The 18,356-nt window shown below is 46.0% G+C and overlaps 1 protein-coding gene across 2 annotated transcripts in view; it reads right to left on the bottom strand.

Annotated features, from left to right (window-relative positions):
- YPEL2 (yippee like 2) overlaps positions 1-16,857 on the bottom strand; it is a 35,485-nt gene extending 18,628 nt beyond the window's left edge. Inside the window, exons 1-3 of one of the 2 annotated variants that reach the window (XM_075517668.1) lie at positions 16,776-16,835; positions 9,031-9,161; positions 3,467-3,779 (exon numbers count right to left, since the gene is read on the bottom strand). In XM_075517668.1, the coding sequence (XP_075373783.1) occupies positions 3,467-3,583 (117 nt within the window). In that variant the 5' untranslated portion in view covers positions 3,584-3,779; positions 9,031-9,161; positions 16,776-16,835. Of the gene's footprint in view, positions 1-3,466; positions 3,780-9,030; positions 9,162-16,775 lie in introns of both variants that reach the window. The other variant, XM_075517667.1, reaches the window with a different exon arrangement.
- Between the last annotated feature and the right edge of the window lie 1,499 nt (positions 16,858-18,356).

The raw sequence follows: 18,356 nt of genomic DNA on the forward strand, positions 1-18,356 counted from the left end.
ACGCTAAAGGAACATATAAAGGAAAACTAGTTACTCACTCCACCCAATCTATCTGATCACCTTGTATTTCCTAAGTCAGTAAGACCTTTCTTGGCCAGACGATCCAACCCACAATTTAGATCTTATTACAAATCAGACATACTAAACCACTTTCTCCCTCCGGCTGTAGAAGACAAAAGGCCAAGTAAGCAGACAACATTTTGGTAACTGGCTTCATATAACAGCTTCAGACTTTCTTAAAAGCCTCGGCATCAATTATTTTCTTTAAATAGCAACAGCTTATTGAGAAACCTTCTACCCATTTCAATGCACAAGGTTTTCCTGAGGTAGGAAAGAAAGCAAAAACTGCCCTGCCAAGGCATATTTGTCAAAGAGTTTCGGATACCCGGTCCTGGCAAAACACTCTGAAGTAAGAGTAAGTTAACACTGGTGCTGAAGGGCTAAGAGGGGAAACTTGGAGATGAAGAGGATATAAAGTATGGACTGACACAGAACAATACTGGGATTCAGCTCCAGCTTGCGTTTCAGCCAGCGGCATGAGCCAATGCTGCAATTTGTATGTATCCAAAGGAGCTAAAAGCTCATGGCATGCAAAGCAGCACAGCTCTCATGTGGTCTCTGCATAACTTGGGGCAAAAGGAATAGAGGAATTAATTTCATCAAGCCAAATCACCAACACCCTGCTGTTACATAAAAGCCTGTTTTCTGGGGAACGTTTCCAAAGATGGTGTCATTTGGGCTGTTTTGATTAAAGTGACATAGTTGGGTTCAAGATGGGATACATTGCAGACTGAGAAACACTCTGATTTGACAAAATCTCCCACTCCCTTTTCAACCCTTGTGGCACTTGTTTCTTCCTTCCGTTTGCCACATTTTCATATGGAAAACAAGCATGGCAATTGCACTGCCTGGTTCTCAGATGCTAATATAAGGCTGTGATGAAAGAACTGCAGAAGGCCTCAGGGAGATGTTTAAAACCTAACTCAAACAGATAAAAAGATGACTATTTAAGTTTGTCTGGGAAAGTTTCTACACATATTGGAAACCCCTTGAGGCAGGGACTGCCCTTCTGTTCTCAGTTTAATAGCCAGTTGTACAAATTATGATTGCACAATTACTTTTATAAGGTTTTCAATTATATAAAGAATGTGTCTTATTAAGGTTTATAACTCTGAGAAATAAAACCTAAAACCCCAAACCCTTTGCATTCAAGTTGCATGACCCGCTACTGCTCCACCAGCAATGCCGTTCCGATACTATTACAAATTTACACCACAGTCTATAACAAACTTTTAGAATGAGCAGATACAAGCACCACAGCACGCTGTAGTTAGTACTTCCATGATTCGATACACATAGCCTCATATTGTGCTTTCATACCTTCCCTCCTGTGTCTGCATTTTAGCAGTCAGCATTCTTGGGCAGTTACTGCATGCCTCAACAGCTAGAAGCTCAAATTCCAAGCAGTCTGCAACACTGGCATTGCCCTGCCGGAAGCTACTTACCTGCAAAGCTGGCTGCATTGCACAGCGGACCAGAAGGAGTGTGGACATGGAACAAGGAGGGGAAGGAAGTGTCAAAGGTGAAACCACTGGGCATGCATAGCCTTGTGTTTTCCCTGGCTGGGGACCAGCCGTGTCAATAAAAGCAGAGCACAAATTCCAATCCACCATAAAAACAGTAAGTAAAACAAGTCTCCTTCTTTATTCAGTAAAGCATATTGTGTTCCAACACAGAATCTGGCTGGTAGCAACTATCCCAATGAGAAGGGAGGGAAGTGACTACCCCGTTTTACAGATACCTCAACTGAGCACAGGGGCCTGAAGTCCCACAGCTGGTCCCAGAGGTGGAATGTATCTCACATCCAGACCTGGGCACAGACTGCTGTTGACATTTACATTTCAGAACTTCTTTCTGTTGAGGAAATGTACAACCTCCTCCTCTTTAAAAGCTCGAGGCTTTGCAGTCCTCAAGGACAGCTCTGCTAAGAACCACTGCAATTGTACCAGAACAAGAGGAGCCCCCATGACGCCCAGAATGACTCACAAGTGTAGCCTGATAAGAAGCCTGTCTATTCAGAAATCACAAAAACCAAAATCGTAGCAGTCTGCAATCAGCATTATATATACCAGAATACTTAAATTCAATTGTTTGGCATGGAGACAACATCACAGAGGTGCGGATCAACCTTGCCCATGCAACAACCAAGAGAAAAAGGAAGGAGGCAGGTTTGAGCACCCAACACGGAGAATCCAAAAGGACCTCCACAGCTGCTGTGAACCCTGTAAGGACAGATGTCCTTGGTGCAAGGTGACACATTCTAATTTTTTCTGTGCGAACAGGAAGGGGGGAAGCACTACACACTTTCTAATGGGCAGAGCACCGCTGTTCCTTGTGATCCTGGCCTTTCTCTCAAGGCTGCTTCAAGAAGCTGCACTGGTTTAAGTTACGTGCATGCACACACACACACACACAGCTCACAGCACAATTTCCTCTCATCTCAGCTAATAAATCTTATGGTGTGTCTGCTTTTTCTGAACACAAATTTTATAAGCTGAATAAACTTTATGGAACAGTTGATTGCCAAGGCAGCCAAACCCTGGAAACTTGATGCCTGACCACAGCCAGCACTGCAGGCTCCAACAGACACTCTGAGAAAGTTTAGTTTTCGCACTTCAGAAAGAGATCCTCTTAGTGGCCTGCTCCCTCTGCATCAAAGGCCCCTGACTTACTGGCTCTGAAAGCTTTTAATCTAGCTTATCCTCAAGACCCTTCCCCTTGCGATCAACAGATCAGAAGACAGGACAGAATCCTTCCACCCTCCCCAGCTCAGAGCACATCCTACCATCCACCCCTTGCTTTTTCACTGCAAAGTGTCTTGTTACTAGACTGGCAAAAGTACGAGGGTTTGAGCAACAACACATCAGTCTTTGGAAAGCCATCTTACATTTTGGTAGAAGCATCAGAGAACCTTCCCTTAAGTAGGGGCTTTAGTGTAGTCACTTGGTACAGCTCAGAGTTTAACAGAGAGAACAACTCCAGACACTTCGCCTCCAAATCATCATCATGCAACAATGCTTTTGCTATGCTGACAAGCAGGTACATGAACAAGAAGTATCGGGAAGGTAATTTACACGGTCCTGGCCATCAGTTAGTGCAGTTTTACAGCTGGAAATGAGAGGGAGGAGGCAGTATCATGGGAAGAGACAGACCACCTGTAAGCACTCCAGAGGCCCAAATTTGGAAACCTGTCCCCTACAGCTATTTTCACAATCACTTAAAACAAAAACGGCAGCTCACAAATAGATCCTTTAGGCCGAGAGCCCATTTTCCAAGCAAAAACGGCAGTACCAGTTAAAGCCAGGCACTTCCACAGCAACTGACCTGCAGTGCGAGCGAACGCACCCTTCCACTCCCCGGGGAGGAGGCGTCCACCCAGCACCTGCAGGTGAGGTCATGGACGTACCTTAGAAATGAGCTCATCGTGGTTGGCAAGATGAGCCCTGCAGTGAATGCAGCTGTAGGTCCTGTGGCACGAAGGCAGATATGCCTGGAAAGTCTTGGACCTTGTCATCTTCACCATTGGAGCCACTGAGCGCTGCGTGAACTCTGGGGTGGCCCAGGAGGCACTCCCGCAGGACGGGTCGCACGGGAAACACCGGAAGACACAGGTAAAGGCCGTGGTTTGGCAGGTGATGGGTGTGGGGCAGGCTCCACACGCTGGTGACCGCTTCAGAGGAAGAGATTCGGGCAGAGGGAATGGGGAACTTCACGCAAACCTAAGTTCAAAAAAAGAACAGACAGAACACTCAGCTCACAAGGGCGACAGCGGTCTCCTAGCCCACAGGACGATCCAGCCTTTGATCAAGAGAGCAGGGAAGAGTCAGAGCAGCCAGGAGACAGGTACGCTGTCTGCAGATTACATCAAGGCGGGCAGAGTTTTATTCACAGCTCAGCCACTGACTTGCTGACTGCCCTCGCATCTTCCTGCTTCTGTTATCTACTATCTTCCTATCGCTCCAACGCTCACAATCTCTATTCATTCTTCCAACACTTAATGGATTTGGAAATGACTACAGAGCCACAAAGATGCTAAAAAGATGATTTTCATCATGCCTAGTCTCCTAAACGCCTCAGGGGAACTGCACATGTTAAGGTCCAACTCCACACCAACCCTTGGAGAAGCCGGGCTCTGTTAGCCAGAGAGAAAGTCGGGACCCAGAGTCAGCCCTGCTGGCTACTTGTCCTGCGTGGCTCACTGATGTGACACCCAGGAAGCCCACGGGAAAGCTGGGAGCTGGATGTGCATTTCCTCAGCCACCAGGAAAGTACACGAGTCACCAAACCAGTTCTTCTCTCCATTCTGTCCTAGTTTCCATATGGGAAATGGAGGATTACTTCATCACACTCTCCTTTATAACTCCCTGCAAGCTCTGAAGGTAGAAGCTACTCTATAAACTGCACTCTAGTTTGGTTTTTTTTTTTTTTTTTTTAAACTCAGAACATCTGACAGCAGTCAAAGCAAGGAGCAGCCTCCAAAGACTATTCTTGATAGCGAGAGACAGTTAAATCTCCTATTCAGGATGGAAACACCTTTTTACAATCCGACATCATCTGACAGAACCTGTAAGGCAGCTCAAGTCTGGGTCTTTTTTTGTTGGCAGAAATCAGTTTTTCAGATCCCCCATCTATAAGCCTTACCAGCTACAAATGTTTCTTTTGAGGATGGAAGAGGCATAAAAGAAGCAGCTTCCCTCCCTCCCTGATACGTGGCATGCATGCATGCTCTAGAAATTAATCATGAACTCTGGCTGCTCCTCCCATGAGGATTTTCCTTTCCATAAAACATGTGATTCTGTTCATTTTCTGAGTCTGCACCTTGTGTATCAAATACTGGAACAATACCACCCCCCCCCAAAAAAAAAAAAAAAAGAAAAACAAGAAATAAAACCCTCACACCTGACCTGCAATGGAAATTTTTAAGTGGACAAACCAGAAAAGTACAAGAGCTTAAGAGATGGTCTCTAAGCAGATATGAGTACCTTGCCTGAAGCATAGCTGATAATCTTCCAGGTTAGAATAAAGCCAGTCCAGGTCACTACACTGCTATGCTGCTAAAATAGCTCCCTGGAGTTTGCGTGTTAAGCTGGCTCTGCTGCTGCTCAGTAGGATGTGCCTTCCCAGACAGAGCACCAGCCAGACACGCGGTTGAAGGTATGCTGCAGAGAACTGATGGACTGGGACTATTCTAAGCAAATACATGTCTCTGGCTTTGCTAAAGGGGAAACTGTCAAAACAATGGGATGGAAATCAGAAAATCAATCAGGGAACTGAAGGCAGGACCCCAAAAAATTGTTGTAAGAGGCAGAACTCATATGTGTACCCCATTTATATGATCTCTTTTGCCCAGTGTTAGCATCGGTCATGAGTATCTCACCGTGACAGAACCGTCCAAGTCATACTGAAAACAACAACAAAAAAATCAGACTGAATCCATTACTGCTGTCTGCTGGAAAGCCTCATGTGTGATCACCAGCAGACAGCGAGGTCTGCAAAAAACCTTGTCGCTTAGATACCAAAGCACCGTTTATGGAAACCCCTGTCTTCAACACTTCTGCTCCTAAGTCTTCTTGTCATTGTTGAAAAAGAAGATTCAAGGTATCCAAGTTGCTTTAGCATTTCTGAAAGCATCACCCACCAAACCTACCGCCGGCTGGACAATCCTCAAAAGCCAGGCACGCTATCTACAAGCTTTTCAGTAAACAGTTCCTACAAGCACTATACTGGAGGGTTGTCATAGGCTCACATGGGCATCATTTGGTGCAGTCAAAGGTTCGTTATATTATGACCATGCACTGGGCTCAATGGGAGGCAGACACCAGTAGAACAACAGGGTAGCCATTTTTTTCTTTTTTTCTGAAATATTTTTCTTCTGCTCTCCAGAAGGCAGATCCCTTACATTCAAATGGGAAGGAAAAAAAAAAAAAAGTCTCACTCATCCTGCAAACTGCTGATAAAGCATATCTATCATGATCATAATAGTCAGCACTTACATAGCACTTTTCATCCTTAAAGCTCTTTGCAAACACTAACTAATCAGATTAACCTTTTCCAATTAAAGTTATAGTGAGAGCTTTGGAAGACCCATCCTGACACAGAAGGGCTCACTTGCCAGCTTGTTAGGAACTAAACCTGCTCTTCTTCAGCCAAAAGGGGTCTTGCCAGGAATTTATCTGGCCAACCTGTAGCCAAGCAGACTGCCTGTGCACTCTTTAGGGCGTAGCTGCATCTCTGGATTTCAGCAATATCTTTTACGCTAATTGCAGAAGTAAGAGAAATCAGGCAGTCTTCACCTGTATCCTGCCCCAGTTCTCCATGTGCGCCAGAATTTCATCAAAACTGAGTTAGTTTTGCATTAGATAGCATTGTTTTCCCCTCCAAGGTGAGGGACACTTCAAGGATTGAGCTCTTAGGTTTGTAACAGGGCAGAAACAAGACACAAACCCAAGCAGAATCCTTCCTTATTTTCTGCTGATTAGATGTAAGTCAAAGTAACACATCCGAGCCTTCCTGAACTAACCAAGTGCCAACCTTTACAGTCACAAGACAACAGAACCATCCCCAAATTCCAAGCCCCTGATTCAGCAGCTGATACGCTATATCAGATCTCACAGCCTGGAATTTGTGAGCTGTGTGCCTTGCCCTCCAAGTGCAAGGAAGCAGGAGACTAAGTGTGCCTTTTCTGGGGCCAAACGCAATTGGATTCCAAGGCAAAGCACCAAGCCCTGTCTGAAAGAAACAGATTATGCTGGACAGACCAGCTGGAGGAAGGTGCAAAGAAAGGACTGGCAATCACTTTTCCCGATTTCTGAATGAGAAAACAGACTCTGTCTAAACCTTAGATTTCATTGATTCGTAATGAAATGATGCAATCCCCTCTTTCTCCTTTTCCTCAGCACAGATCAGTAAATATACCAACCACCAGTTTTACTACTTCCCTCCCATACTGTCTTGCCAAACATTTCTTCTCTGATCAGCTGCCTAGCACTGCAGCACAACAGCTGCAGAAAGCAGTCCACAGGCATCCTCAAAGCCAAATGGAACATAAATGATACCCAACCAGAATAATGGAAGAGCAATCCCTTAATTTGTTGTTTGCTGACCCCTCTGTCCAGGCCTCCTAAGCATCAATGCTCTAGAACAATGAGTAAAACAGGAAATACTACAACTGCGTTTATCTAACAGAGAAATGAACACACACACAAATTATCTGCTGCATGCAGCTTTCTGCAAAAGCATTTCATGAGCATTCATTTATTTGACCTCCTAACACATTTAACATCAGCAAAAACATTTGACCTTTTAGAAGTGGACAAAAAAAAAAATATTCGAGTGAGATGGTATCAGAGCACAGATTAAGATTAATTGCAATTCCTGTTCTCTGTACTGTGCTGAGAAGGCAAAACAAATTGATCTCTTTGCTTAAGGCAGGGGAGAGAATAAAGATTTGTGAGCTAAGATCTTGGTGGGAAACCCAGGTAAGAAACTGCCTTGAAAAAAACTCCAGATAAGCTCATATACGATAGCCATACTTTATAAAGGCACTACCCTCATACAGCATTCAGCTCGACAATCTGATCACTTGGGTGCACTATCTACCAAGAGCTCTGTCCTCATCACAGTAAGGGAGAGGAGGGAAAAACAATAGGAAATGCATTCTTACATCCTACGAGTACAGCTGCTAGCTTGTAAGGACCCATTTCTGTCTTGAATATCATCTCAAAATGTATTAAAAAGGATCTGTGGCTCTCAGCAATGCAAAAACCAACCTCCAGTATTTTTTTCTGTCCTAGAGACAAACACATTTGAATTAAAATAGATTTAACAGCTAACAGTGCATTCTTTCTACTGTAGAACAAAGGCATGGGGATGACTTTAGGCTGTGCCTCTGGTTTTTCAGAATGATGAGTTAATGTTCATCAGCTTTACTGACAGTGGGCATTAGTGGAGTCATTCCATTAACTTTAAAAAAAAAAAAAGAAAAAAGCTTTGATTACTTTATGATTATACCCAATACCGTTAGAGAAATTAGTATCTGTCACCAGCAACATAATCCAGTATTTTTCTTTTATCATTCTTCAAAAGAAATTTATCTCTGGGATGGACGCACTCAAGTCAATGGAACAGAAATCTGTGCATATTAATTAGTTCACAAGAAGTCAGAAAACTGGTTTAGACAAAAGGAAAGAATTCTAGAGAAAAAGCTTATCAAGATCATTTCTTGTGGTTATCAGTGAGGGAATCAGCTGAATGTACTGCTTGCATGCACTGTGTACGTTAGGGCTGCCCTGCTTAATCCTGCTCAGTTTTAAGCAGATGCCACCTCCATGAAGGAAAAACCATGACACATTTTGCCATTCAGACAACTTTTTGGTTCAGCATTCACCCTCCACCTGTCCAACAGCCACTTTTCACATGAAGCTGTTAGCAATTCAGGAAACACAAAAAGGAGAAATGCCAAGTCTGTGCCGAACACTTGCTAGACAAGGCTACTGCTTGTACAAGTCCATATGCCACAATGGCAGAGAACAAAAACTATCACACACAAGGCTAATTTTGCATAAAACCCATGTGTGATGCAGCTCAGATGCAAATGTTCCTGTTCATTCTGGCAGGACAAACAACAGGTTTGTTGGGTCTGAGGGTTTGTTTTATGGATTATTTGATTTTTAAGATAAGAAACTTTAGCCAGTTAAATACTTATTAGAACACAGCAAATGCTACAGAAAGCTGCCTGTAGTAGCTTTGAAAAAAGTCTATTTGGAAACCCAACCTTTCTTCTTTGGTGTCTCTTCTCATTAATATAGAAAGAGCTAGAGATGTACTTATGCTGAGTGCAATGAAAGTACAAGAGGAATTGGGTTTGGAGAGTTCTCCATTTCTACAAGGTCACAAACTGTAGCAGCCTCCATTGCTCTGGGGTCTTAGTGCAATTCTAAGAAAATGCTCAAGGTAAGCACACTTACTTACCAGGGTTTTCTTGACATGGAAATTGCCTTAACGTTGCTTAATGCATTACAGTTTGAAGGAGGAAGGCTAGTCTTTAAGGTGATATGCTGAAATTGGACTTTGGGTTTAACGCCCAATTTCACTGGTCTTCCCTATGGAATAAAAATTAGTGTCAGAATTTCAGGTGCCGAACCCTCAGAGACACCTGGCACTGCTAAGGAGCTTTCATACTCTGATGATGGAGTACCACAACAAAAGATTCTGGTTTGGGGCAGTTCTGGAGCTCCTCACTACCACACAGGACTGCAACAGCTTTGGGAAAGATGAAGCCCGATCATCTGAAGGTAGAAGGGTAGGAAGCACATTGTTGAAAGGCCCTGAAAGAAAGGATGACCATTCTGAATTTAAACATGGAACACAAGGGAAAGCCAAGAAAGGAGTTTAAATAGCATACGGGTGTACACAATGTACCTTTAGTCCTCCAGTATCAAGTGTCTGAAACGCACCAATTTCAAACACTTGATGACACTGCATGCAGCTTAGCAGTACTACCACGATCAACAAAAGTCATTACTGATACATGAACCGTTAAGTGTCCTTCTTTAATGCCTGCACTCCCTCAGCTCATTCTCCAAACCTTGCTAGCCCTTGGAGACAGGAAAATAACAAGAGAAATGGTGGAAGATGGCTGACAGGAATCCTCTGCCTTTACTTTTATCAGATAGATGGACACAATTGCAATACAATAATAGTATGGAGCCAGGTTTCTCACTTAGACCACTTTCCACTAGAAATATATTTAACTCCCTTTATTCCTCTGGATATCTCCTAGCAAGCCACTTCATTTCTGCAGGCCCTAGTTCTCTCTTCTGCACACTGGAGACAGCACCCTTCACCACTAGGAAGCACTTTATGATTCTGGGAAAAAGGATCTTGGATGGATGGATGCAAAAAGGCAAAACTGATGGCAAACGGTATTGCAGACGATTGCCAGGTAACCACTAGAGGGCATCAAAAAGAGATTCAGCAAGAAGCAATTAAAGACTATCTGGCCACAGTGAATCAGGGACAGGCACGCCACCAACCATGCTGCACCTGCCATGCTCCACATAGGATAGCCAGCCTGTGAGGAAAAACATCAGAGTTATTATTCTGCTGAATAGCTATCAATACTAAAACTGTCAAAACTGTCATTGCAATTATATTAATCCCATTTTAAAGGGGGGGGGTGTTGTGTTGTTTGTTTCAGTTTTTTTTTAAAAAAAAAACAAGCGATATGTCAGTCTATGGTCTATCAACAGTCTTCCCATCAAAAATAGACTCAGCACCCCTACAACTCACTTTGTGTTGGAATTTTTAAGTCTGCCCAGCTTTGTCACTGTATACACTATTAATCCATAACACAGTAAAACCAAAGTAATTTATGAAGATCAATTAAAAAAATTTGTTCTTTACATAGTTGATTTACCTTCTGTCAATTTGGAGATTAAATCAAATTTAAAAGTTTCACTTATTATTTTTGTAAATAGATAACATCCACACCAGTGCATTTTCAGGTTCGCAAGCGCAACCATGAGGCGAGAAGCAAGTCTAGAGGGCTCCTGCATTCAAAGCAAAAGCTTTCTTATATTGAACTACAGCACACAACTGACTGGGAAGCAAACGAACAGGTTAAAGTAACTCAATGAAGACAGTGCAGAGATGCTTCTTTCCTGGCTGCAGACTACAGAGACCAGATGACCATGAGAACTTTCTGAATTTATTTACAGATCTACAGCTGGACTCGGACCGTTCAGTGTCAGAACTGCTAACTCATCTCTCCCTGCATTTCACAACACAGCACACTGTTCAAAACAATCCAGTCGGACACACCACAGACACCACTGGGAAGCAGCGAAGGGAAATAATTCTGGAAATTTTAATCCAATTCTTTCCTTTACAATTTCATCTCAAAAGGCACAGGACAGCTAAGACAGACATCATCTCAACAGGACTGGCTTCAAAATTTGTTACTTTTTCTGGGCCTGGCTCTGAAACCACATGAACACGGACTGCAAGATTCAGCTTCTACCGAGGAATGACTGACACCTCTGGCTGAATTCTCTTCCCACTCTTCTACGAGTTGCCTGGCAGCAATATCTTTGCAATGCAGAAGAGCCTGCGCTGCTGATAACAAGCAGCATGGCAAGCATTATAGCTGCAAGCTGCCCACCTTTGCTTTGCAGGTATGCTCCATCACAGCTGAATTCAATAACCAGTTACAACAGATGCCAGCATGCAGGAGGAATGCAGGAGGAAACATACATGCAGAAAAGCATCACGGTTGGCCGGGACAAGTTTGAAACAAGCCTGTACTTACTTTTGCTCCTACCAGCAAATCCCACTTGCACCACAAATAAACAAAAACTGCAAGCTGAACTAATTTAAAACACAAATGACTCCGTTTCCTCCTTTACATTTTGCGAAAACTCATGCCAGCATCCCCCGCAATGGGATAACAGTCCTTCATCTGAATTGGCCAAGCAGATATGATGCACTCGAGTGAGATAACAGCAATGGCTCAAAAACACTGTAAGATGTAGCTCTTCAATTCATACCCATCCTTCTGCTGAAGAAAGCTACACATTCAATGTGATGGTCACATTTGGAGCCACAGATCAAGGACATCGTACTTCCCCAGTATTATGCACATACAGCGCTCTACAAAATGAAGGAAGACCCTCACCTTGCTATTCTAGTACCAACCTGAACTAAAGACACCAAGGAAAAGCTCTTCCCATCCAACTGACCAACTACTGACAAAATGGAAACACTCTTTATTTCCCCAAATTCTTTTCCTCATTTGTTTTAACTGAAGAACAGTCTAGCTATCCAAATCATCTCATATCATTACATTTTTTTTGTGCTCCTTATATTGCTCCATTATCTTCCTTTTTGGCAAATGTAGGTATGACTAGTATTCAATTAATTTGGTCTGCTGGATGGATCATCTGTTTCCCTGATAAAGGCTGGGTACTGACAGGGAATACAGTGAGAACGTTTATCTATTGCAAGTATCCTTCCAATATCCTCAAAGTCATTTGCAGATGAAAGAAGGATGTGCCATAGCTGCCTGTCATGACTTACTATTTGCAAGCTCCCCTTGTCAAATCCTCTAAGTTTTCATCTGCTCATAAAACCCATCTGCTCAGAGGGTTCTTCCCAGGAGCATCTTTTACCCAACCTCGCACTGCCCGGAAGCACATCTGTCACAGGAGAGACAGTCACTTTATTTTCTGCTCTGGTACGTCTGTCTGTTTTTCTGAGTAAAGATAAGGATAAGATGTTGAATTCTGTCCGATCACTGCCAGTAACACTTTTTATGCAACTCTTACTATATTAACAAGGTACATACTTTCTGTGGCAGTTCAGTCATCATCCTTCCAGCTTTCATTTCCACTGAAGGCATAGCAACCCATATGTCAAGGGGGCAAAGTCAGGTGAAGATTTATAGCTTGAGTCTTCACATGACAGATCCTTTACAACCAAATCTAGTTTAAGACGGTCAAGTCAGCTGTTACCTTGCCAACTTTTGTCATTAGTTCCTCCTGGATATCCTCACTAGCCTGCATGTTACTGCCAAGGTCCGTGAACTGACTCACCTCTTACAGTTCTGTGGCTACTGACGAATGCTTGAGCTGGGAGTTCCTGGGATTCTCATTAAGGTTTTCCCCCTCCCCAGTTAATTATTAAGTCCATCTTTTTTGGTGATGCTGGACTATCTGTTTTTAATAAAATATTGCTCGATCCATCCTTTTGTAGTATTTCATCAGTGAAACGTCAATCTTCCAGAGTTCTGTGGCTGAGCTATGCAACACCTAGGTCACACCACACTACGTTTTTGTCCTCATAATGAAGTCCCTGCCAATGTGAAACAGGAGAAGTGAGAGTGCAGCTTTGACACCACTCTGCCTTCCCTCTCAGTGGATCAAAAAGTTCTCTGAAGGGCAAATTCAAAGCATCCTCGGCTTTTGAAACTTTTAATAGCCTTTGCTCGACCTCAGGAGTTTAATTCTGTACAAGTCACAACGGCAGTAAAAATGAGAGTCAAAAAGCTGCCTACTTTTGTGAGTCAGCAAAACATCCCACCTTTTAACATGCTATACCAACACTTGAACAGGTGTAAAAGAAACGATCTCTAGTTGGACATGTAAGCCTGCGCGAAGAGACCGGAAGGCAGCTCTTATGGGTTGCATTCCCATAACTTCCAATGACTCACATTGCCTGGCACTATCATTTGTTAAAGCAAGAGTGAAGCAGGGATAATAGCTATTTACTAAAAACAGAGGAGTGTGATTAGCTTTAATTAGCATCATCAAGTGACTTGAGATTGTCAGGTACAAGATGTGAGAGAACTAAGTCTCATTAATTATGTTATTTCCTGCAGCCTTAAGTGGCTTGGCCAGTCCAGTGACGCTTCCGGAGATGAAGCTGCTCCCGATGTCCGATACATCCTGTATCAGTGGGTGAAAACACTCCCAGACGGGCCTGGCAGACGTGGCTATCAAGTAGAGGGTCGCAAAGCCAGACTGCAAGAATAATCAGCTTATTATGTACCGCAAGACAACTACCTGCCCTGACAAACAAGGAACAAAAAGGCAAATAAGACATGGCAGAAAACAGACTTGGAGAGAGAACCGACTGCCAAACTTCACGCAGGTTGAAGAACAGGGACCGATGGGGGCAACAGGGAGCGTCACTCAGTCCCAGGACTGAGCAGCAGCCCACCCAGAAAACTGTATTTTCTTCCCTCCAAGGAAGACAAACTATAAAATGCCTTTGTTTTGGGAAAAAGAGATCCAGATCCTCAATCGGCATCACACCGCTGACAGACATGCTGATTTACCAGCTAAAGATCTGTTCTAAAGAACTGAAAAATCCTTGAGTCAGAATAGTCCATCTCTTCTATGGACTCATCTTGGCTTCTAGAAGGAAAAGGAAACCTACCGTTAGCCTTTAGTTACTGTGATTAGATCTAGAAGACAAGCCCTCCAAATTAACAAGCACAGAAAAGAGGGAACATCCTGAAGGACCAACTTACAGGTCTCTGTCAAGGAGGGGGAAAAAAGGAAGCTGTATATTTTGCTGTTGGTTTCAAAGTGATAAATACAGTCTGCTACACCATTCTGCCTGAACATCACTGATGAGCTTCAAAGCAGCTAAGAGAACTGAACTCTCAATTTCTCCATTCCAGACTCCACTTTGTGACCCCTCTTGAAGCCCACTGCTCTAGAACTTCATAGCTGACCTCTAATGAAGACTCTGCTTAAGTTCAAGCAAACAAAGGTTTGCCAGCTAATGACCGAAGCCCAATGAAAGCCTAGCTTTATTGGCTTTTCTTCAACAGGCGTCCACACACATGGTCAAAGGCAAGGCCATGATGCAAGAACAACAAATAAATGCTTTTTACTCCTCTGCAATCCTTGCAATGCTTGTGTAGTACCACGCTAGATCAAGGAGCTCCCACTTTCTAAACTGCTAGCCAAGACCTACACCAGAGTGACCAGTTCCTTAATTAAATTCTCTCTCAGCAACAGGTATTCAATCCATGAGTCAAGGAGCCTGTGAGGGAATGTGGATTTACAGGTAGTGATGCTGTCTTCCTCAATACAGCCCTGACTCAACTACCCACACCAAACAGCAAAGAAAGGAAATCACTTATTCAAGATCTGTGGATCCAGAGGACACAAGGGACCAATACAGTTTTGCCAGTTATTCTGATCCTGGCACCATGAAAGAGACACCTGCAAATGAAGCTTTTTTTTTTTTTAAAAAAAAAAAAAAAGGCAGCACTTGACATCTTCATCAGATGAAAGCAATGTCTCTCCCCTCCCTACAGCATTTCCAACTTTAGCTTCAAAGCACAAGGTTCACTTTTAAATGGTCTTTCAGCAGGAAAGAAGAATTAGGGATTCAGTGAGAAAAGGAGAACATCTTAATTCTCTATTCCAACACTGCCATTACACAGCAAACAATGTTTACAAGAAACCAGAGGCGTGGATCCCAACACGATGAGATCTTAAACGAAATCAATGGGAGTGCTCTGCAAGAATGAAGTCACAAAATACATCCTCTCCAGGCAGAATCCTCTCATGGATTATAAGTAAAGCTCCCTCAGTATCTGCTTGTTTACAACCGCCTAACTCAGCAAAGGCCTCCCTGTGCTACCCAGCATAAGCTTTAAGTAACTGTAAACGCATTAGTAGAAAAATCCTTATCTGGAGCATGTAGTAGGCCCTGAGGAAGGCAATGTCAGGAGGGCAGGTGTACCGTCCCGCCCCTTGCTTAACTGCTGTCTGCAAGCTAGGAACACTGGTTTGATGGGCCTTCCTCTTTCTGTATTTTAAGACAGAGGCAAGAAAAAAGCAGGGACAGACTCACTCCAGTAAAGTGTGGGGGAAGGGGGCTAGGATTCAACTTATTTTTCTACATCATTAAAATCACATTTTAAACTGGAACATTTCAAGTTCTTTTGACTTAAAAAATCAGCATTAAAATCTTATGCTACGGACCGACCCATAGCTCGCTCCACAGCTACTTCATCTCAAACTTCTCTGGCTTTTCTGGATCAAAACGAAAAGTTTCTGTGGAGAAGCACAAGACAAAGGACCCTTGACATTTCACCTTCTGACCCCAGACCTCAGCACAGTGCTCTGCAGAAGAGGAAGCTGCTACACCCTTAACCAGAGACTAAAGCAACAACACAGACCAGCTGAGTTACCTCTGCTCCCTGTGGGGGACTGGTTTCAATGCACCATGTGCAGAAGCTGCCTGCCTTTGACACCAAGCATCACCCAGGGCTGAGGATGCCCCCTCCATAGGCCCATCCAGACACCCTACAATCTCTCTTTTGCCACACCAGGCACGATGTCACTTCTGGAGCACAGAGTCACAGCCTGCAGCTGGGAAAGGCCTGGTCTCCAGGGACTCCAGCAGCAGTGTTGGTAAATAGAGCAGTGGCAGGGCACTTCTCCCTGGCCAGCAGCCAGCCTGCCTGGCCATGCTGGCTACGGTTCAGGAGGTGCCCTCAGAAACCCAGCACCCAGGCGAAGATGCTGTACCTCTCCCTGGAGTCATAAACCTAAGCCTCACACACACCTGTGTCGGGCACGGATCTCATCTAGGGTTTCAGGCTTTTATTATGCATTTACCTGCTACAGCAAGATGGTTAGTGAGGAAGGACCATCCCCTGCTCCTCCTCCTCCTCCCGCGGTTACCTGGCACCGCCGGCCAGCCCCTGCCCCGCTCCCGCAGGTCCCTCCTGTTGATTTCCTCCCTCGCTGGAAGCGCCCGGGGAAAAGCAAAGCCCTCTCGCCTCGCCTGCGCGCTGCCCCTTGGACACTCTCCCGGGCTCGAACCTGTTGCCCTCCCCGCCTCCAGCCCCTCGCCTGGCCCCGCAGACAAAGACCGCCGCTCGCAGAGCCCGGCTCCCCCGCTGCCAGCCCCGGGGGCGCCGCAGGCCCCCGGCCCTCTCCCCTGAAGCGACCGAGCTCCCCTGAGGGGAGGCCGCCTCACCGAGGGGCCGCGCCGCAGGGCGGGCGGCCCTGAGGAAGCGCCCCCCCAACCCGCGCAGCCGCCCCCGCTGCCCCACCGCGGGGGGGGGGGGGGGGAACGGACGGAGGCGGCTGTGGCGCAGCTCCCCGCAGCAGCCCAGCCCCGGCCCTGCCGCCCTCCCGGGCCGCGCCGCTGCGCCCCGCCGCCCGGCCCTCGCCCCCCGCCGCACTCACTCGCCGCGGCGCGGCCGCCTCGAGCGCGTCCCCAGCGCAGACGGAGCGCGGCGGCCGACGCGCACCAGGCAGCCCCGCAGCGCCCTCCCCCTCCCGCCGGCTCCCTCCCCTTATAGCCGCTCCCGCGAGCCTGCTGGCCCTGAGCGGCACCACCGCGCGCCAATCGCCGCCCGCTGGCACATAGCAACACCCCGCCGGTTGGCTACGACCAGCCGCAGCCCATTTTTTCAAGACCAATCAGAACGCGAGGCCGGCAGGGGCGCTCCCGCCCTCCCCGGCGCGCACACACACACACACGCATCGCCCCCCCCCGCCGCCTGCCTCGCGCAGACAGCAGCTGGGCAGGCGGCAGCCAATGGGAGCGGCCCTGGCGCTGCCGGCGTGGAGCGCGGGGGGGGAATAACAAACAGATGCGTTTCCTCTTAAAGGCGCAGGCACCGCGGGTGCGGGGAGCGCGGGGAGCGCGGGGAGTAGCCGCGCCTGCCTGCCCGCCCCCGCGGCCGCTGTGGCACCGGCACCCCCCTCATGGAGCAGGCCCCGGTGACGGTCCCGGGCAGCGGCAGCAGCAGCCGCTGCCGCCGCCGCCGCCGGTGGATGCTCTGTACGCGCGTGCAAAAGCGGCATCCGCCTGCGCGGAGGATGCGCGGGGGCGGGCGAGGGGCACTGCACCAGCCCTGCCGCATCGCGCCGGGGCTCCGGCCCGCGCCCCCGGGGAGACCGCAGCCCAAAACCTGACAGGCAAAACTTCCGTAAGTGACGAGTTTTGGTTACTCAAAGCGATAAACCCTCAAACGCCCCAGGTTGGCAGAAGGCACCTTAATTTTCCGAAGGTCTTTAATTACAGCCCCTCGTCCCTCCACCAGTGCCACCCCGCACCTCCGACCGGGGAGCACCCAGCTTTGGCAAGCACCATCCTTCACACAGCTTTGAAGTCACAGAAAAATAAGACCCTAAAAAAGCCAAAATTTCTTCTTTATGCACTAATCCCTATGACAAAAACTGGAAGCTTTTTAGGGGTAACGGTGCCTCATTAGGAGCACTGCACGCACTTGTGAAGAATAAAATGCTAGTTGGGTCCTAGTTCCTTTCTCACGGAAGCTTCAAATCACATTTCCACATGTGATTTTCCGTTGCAGGGTTTGGTTGCAAACTTTGGGAGCACAGCTTAATCAGCATCAGGAATACTTTTACTGGGCTAAGATTTTGGGAAATTTATTCATTTAAAAAAAAAAAAAATCTGAATTTTGGATCTAACCCATTTGACAGCTTAGCTTTCAACTGAACAGCTAAGCAGGATTTTTAATTTCTCTATTTGCAAACATCCATTTTTTGGAGCCTGAACAGCACAGCTAATGTTTCCCTGCTCAGTGTCTGACATTAGTTCCAACTTTTACTATCATTTAGACTAGAAAAGCCTAATGGATAAAGCCTCCCTGCCTGAGGCTAACTTTTGCTGCTCCACTACCACGGCAATATTGAGAGGGGAGAAAGTATCGAATCACTCATCAAGATACTGCCTCAACATTTTTAGTGCTGCATTAGAATTAAGTGGTACTTCAAACCCGATGAAAATCTCGGTTT

The sequence above is a fragment of the Mycteria americana genome, chromosome 15 (genome assembly GCF_035582795.1).
Source record: "Mycteria americana isolate JAX WOST 10 ecotype Jacksonville Zoo and Gardens chromosome 15, USCA_MyAme_1.0, whole genome shotgun sequence".
Taxonomy (NCBI): Eukaryota; Metazoa; Chordata; class Aves; order Ciconiiformes; family Ciconiidae; genus Mycteria; species Mycteria americana.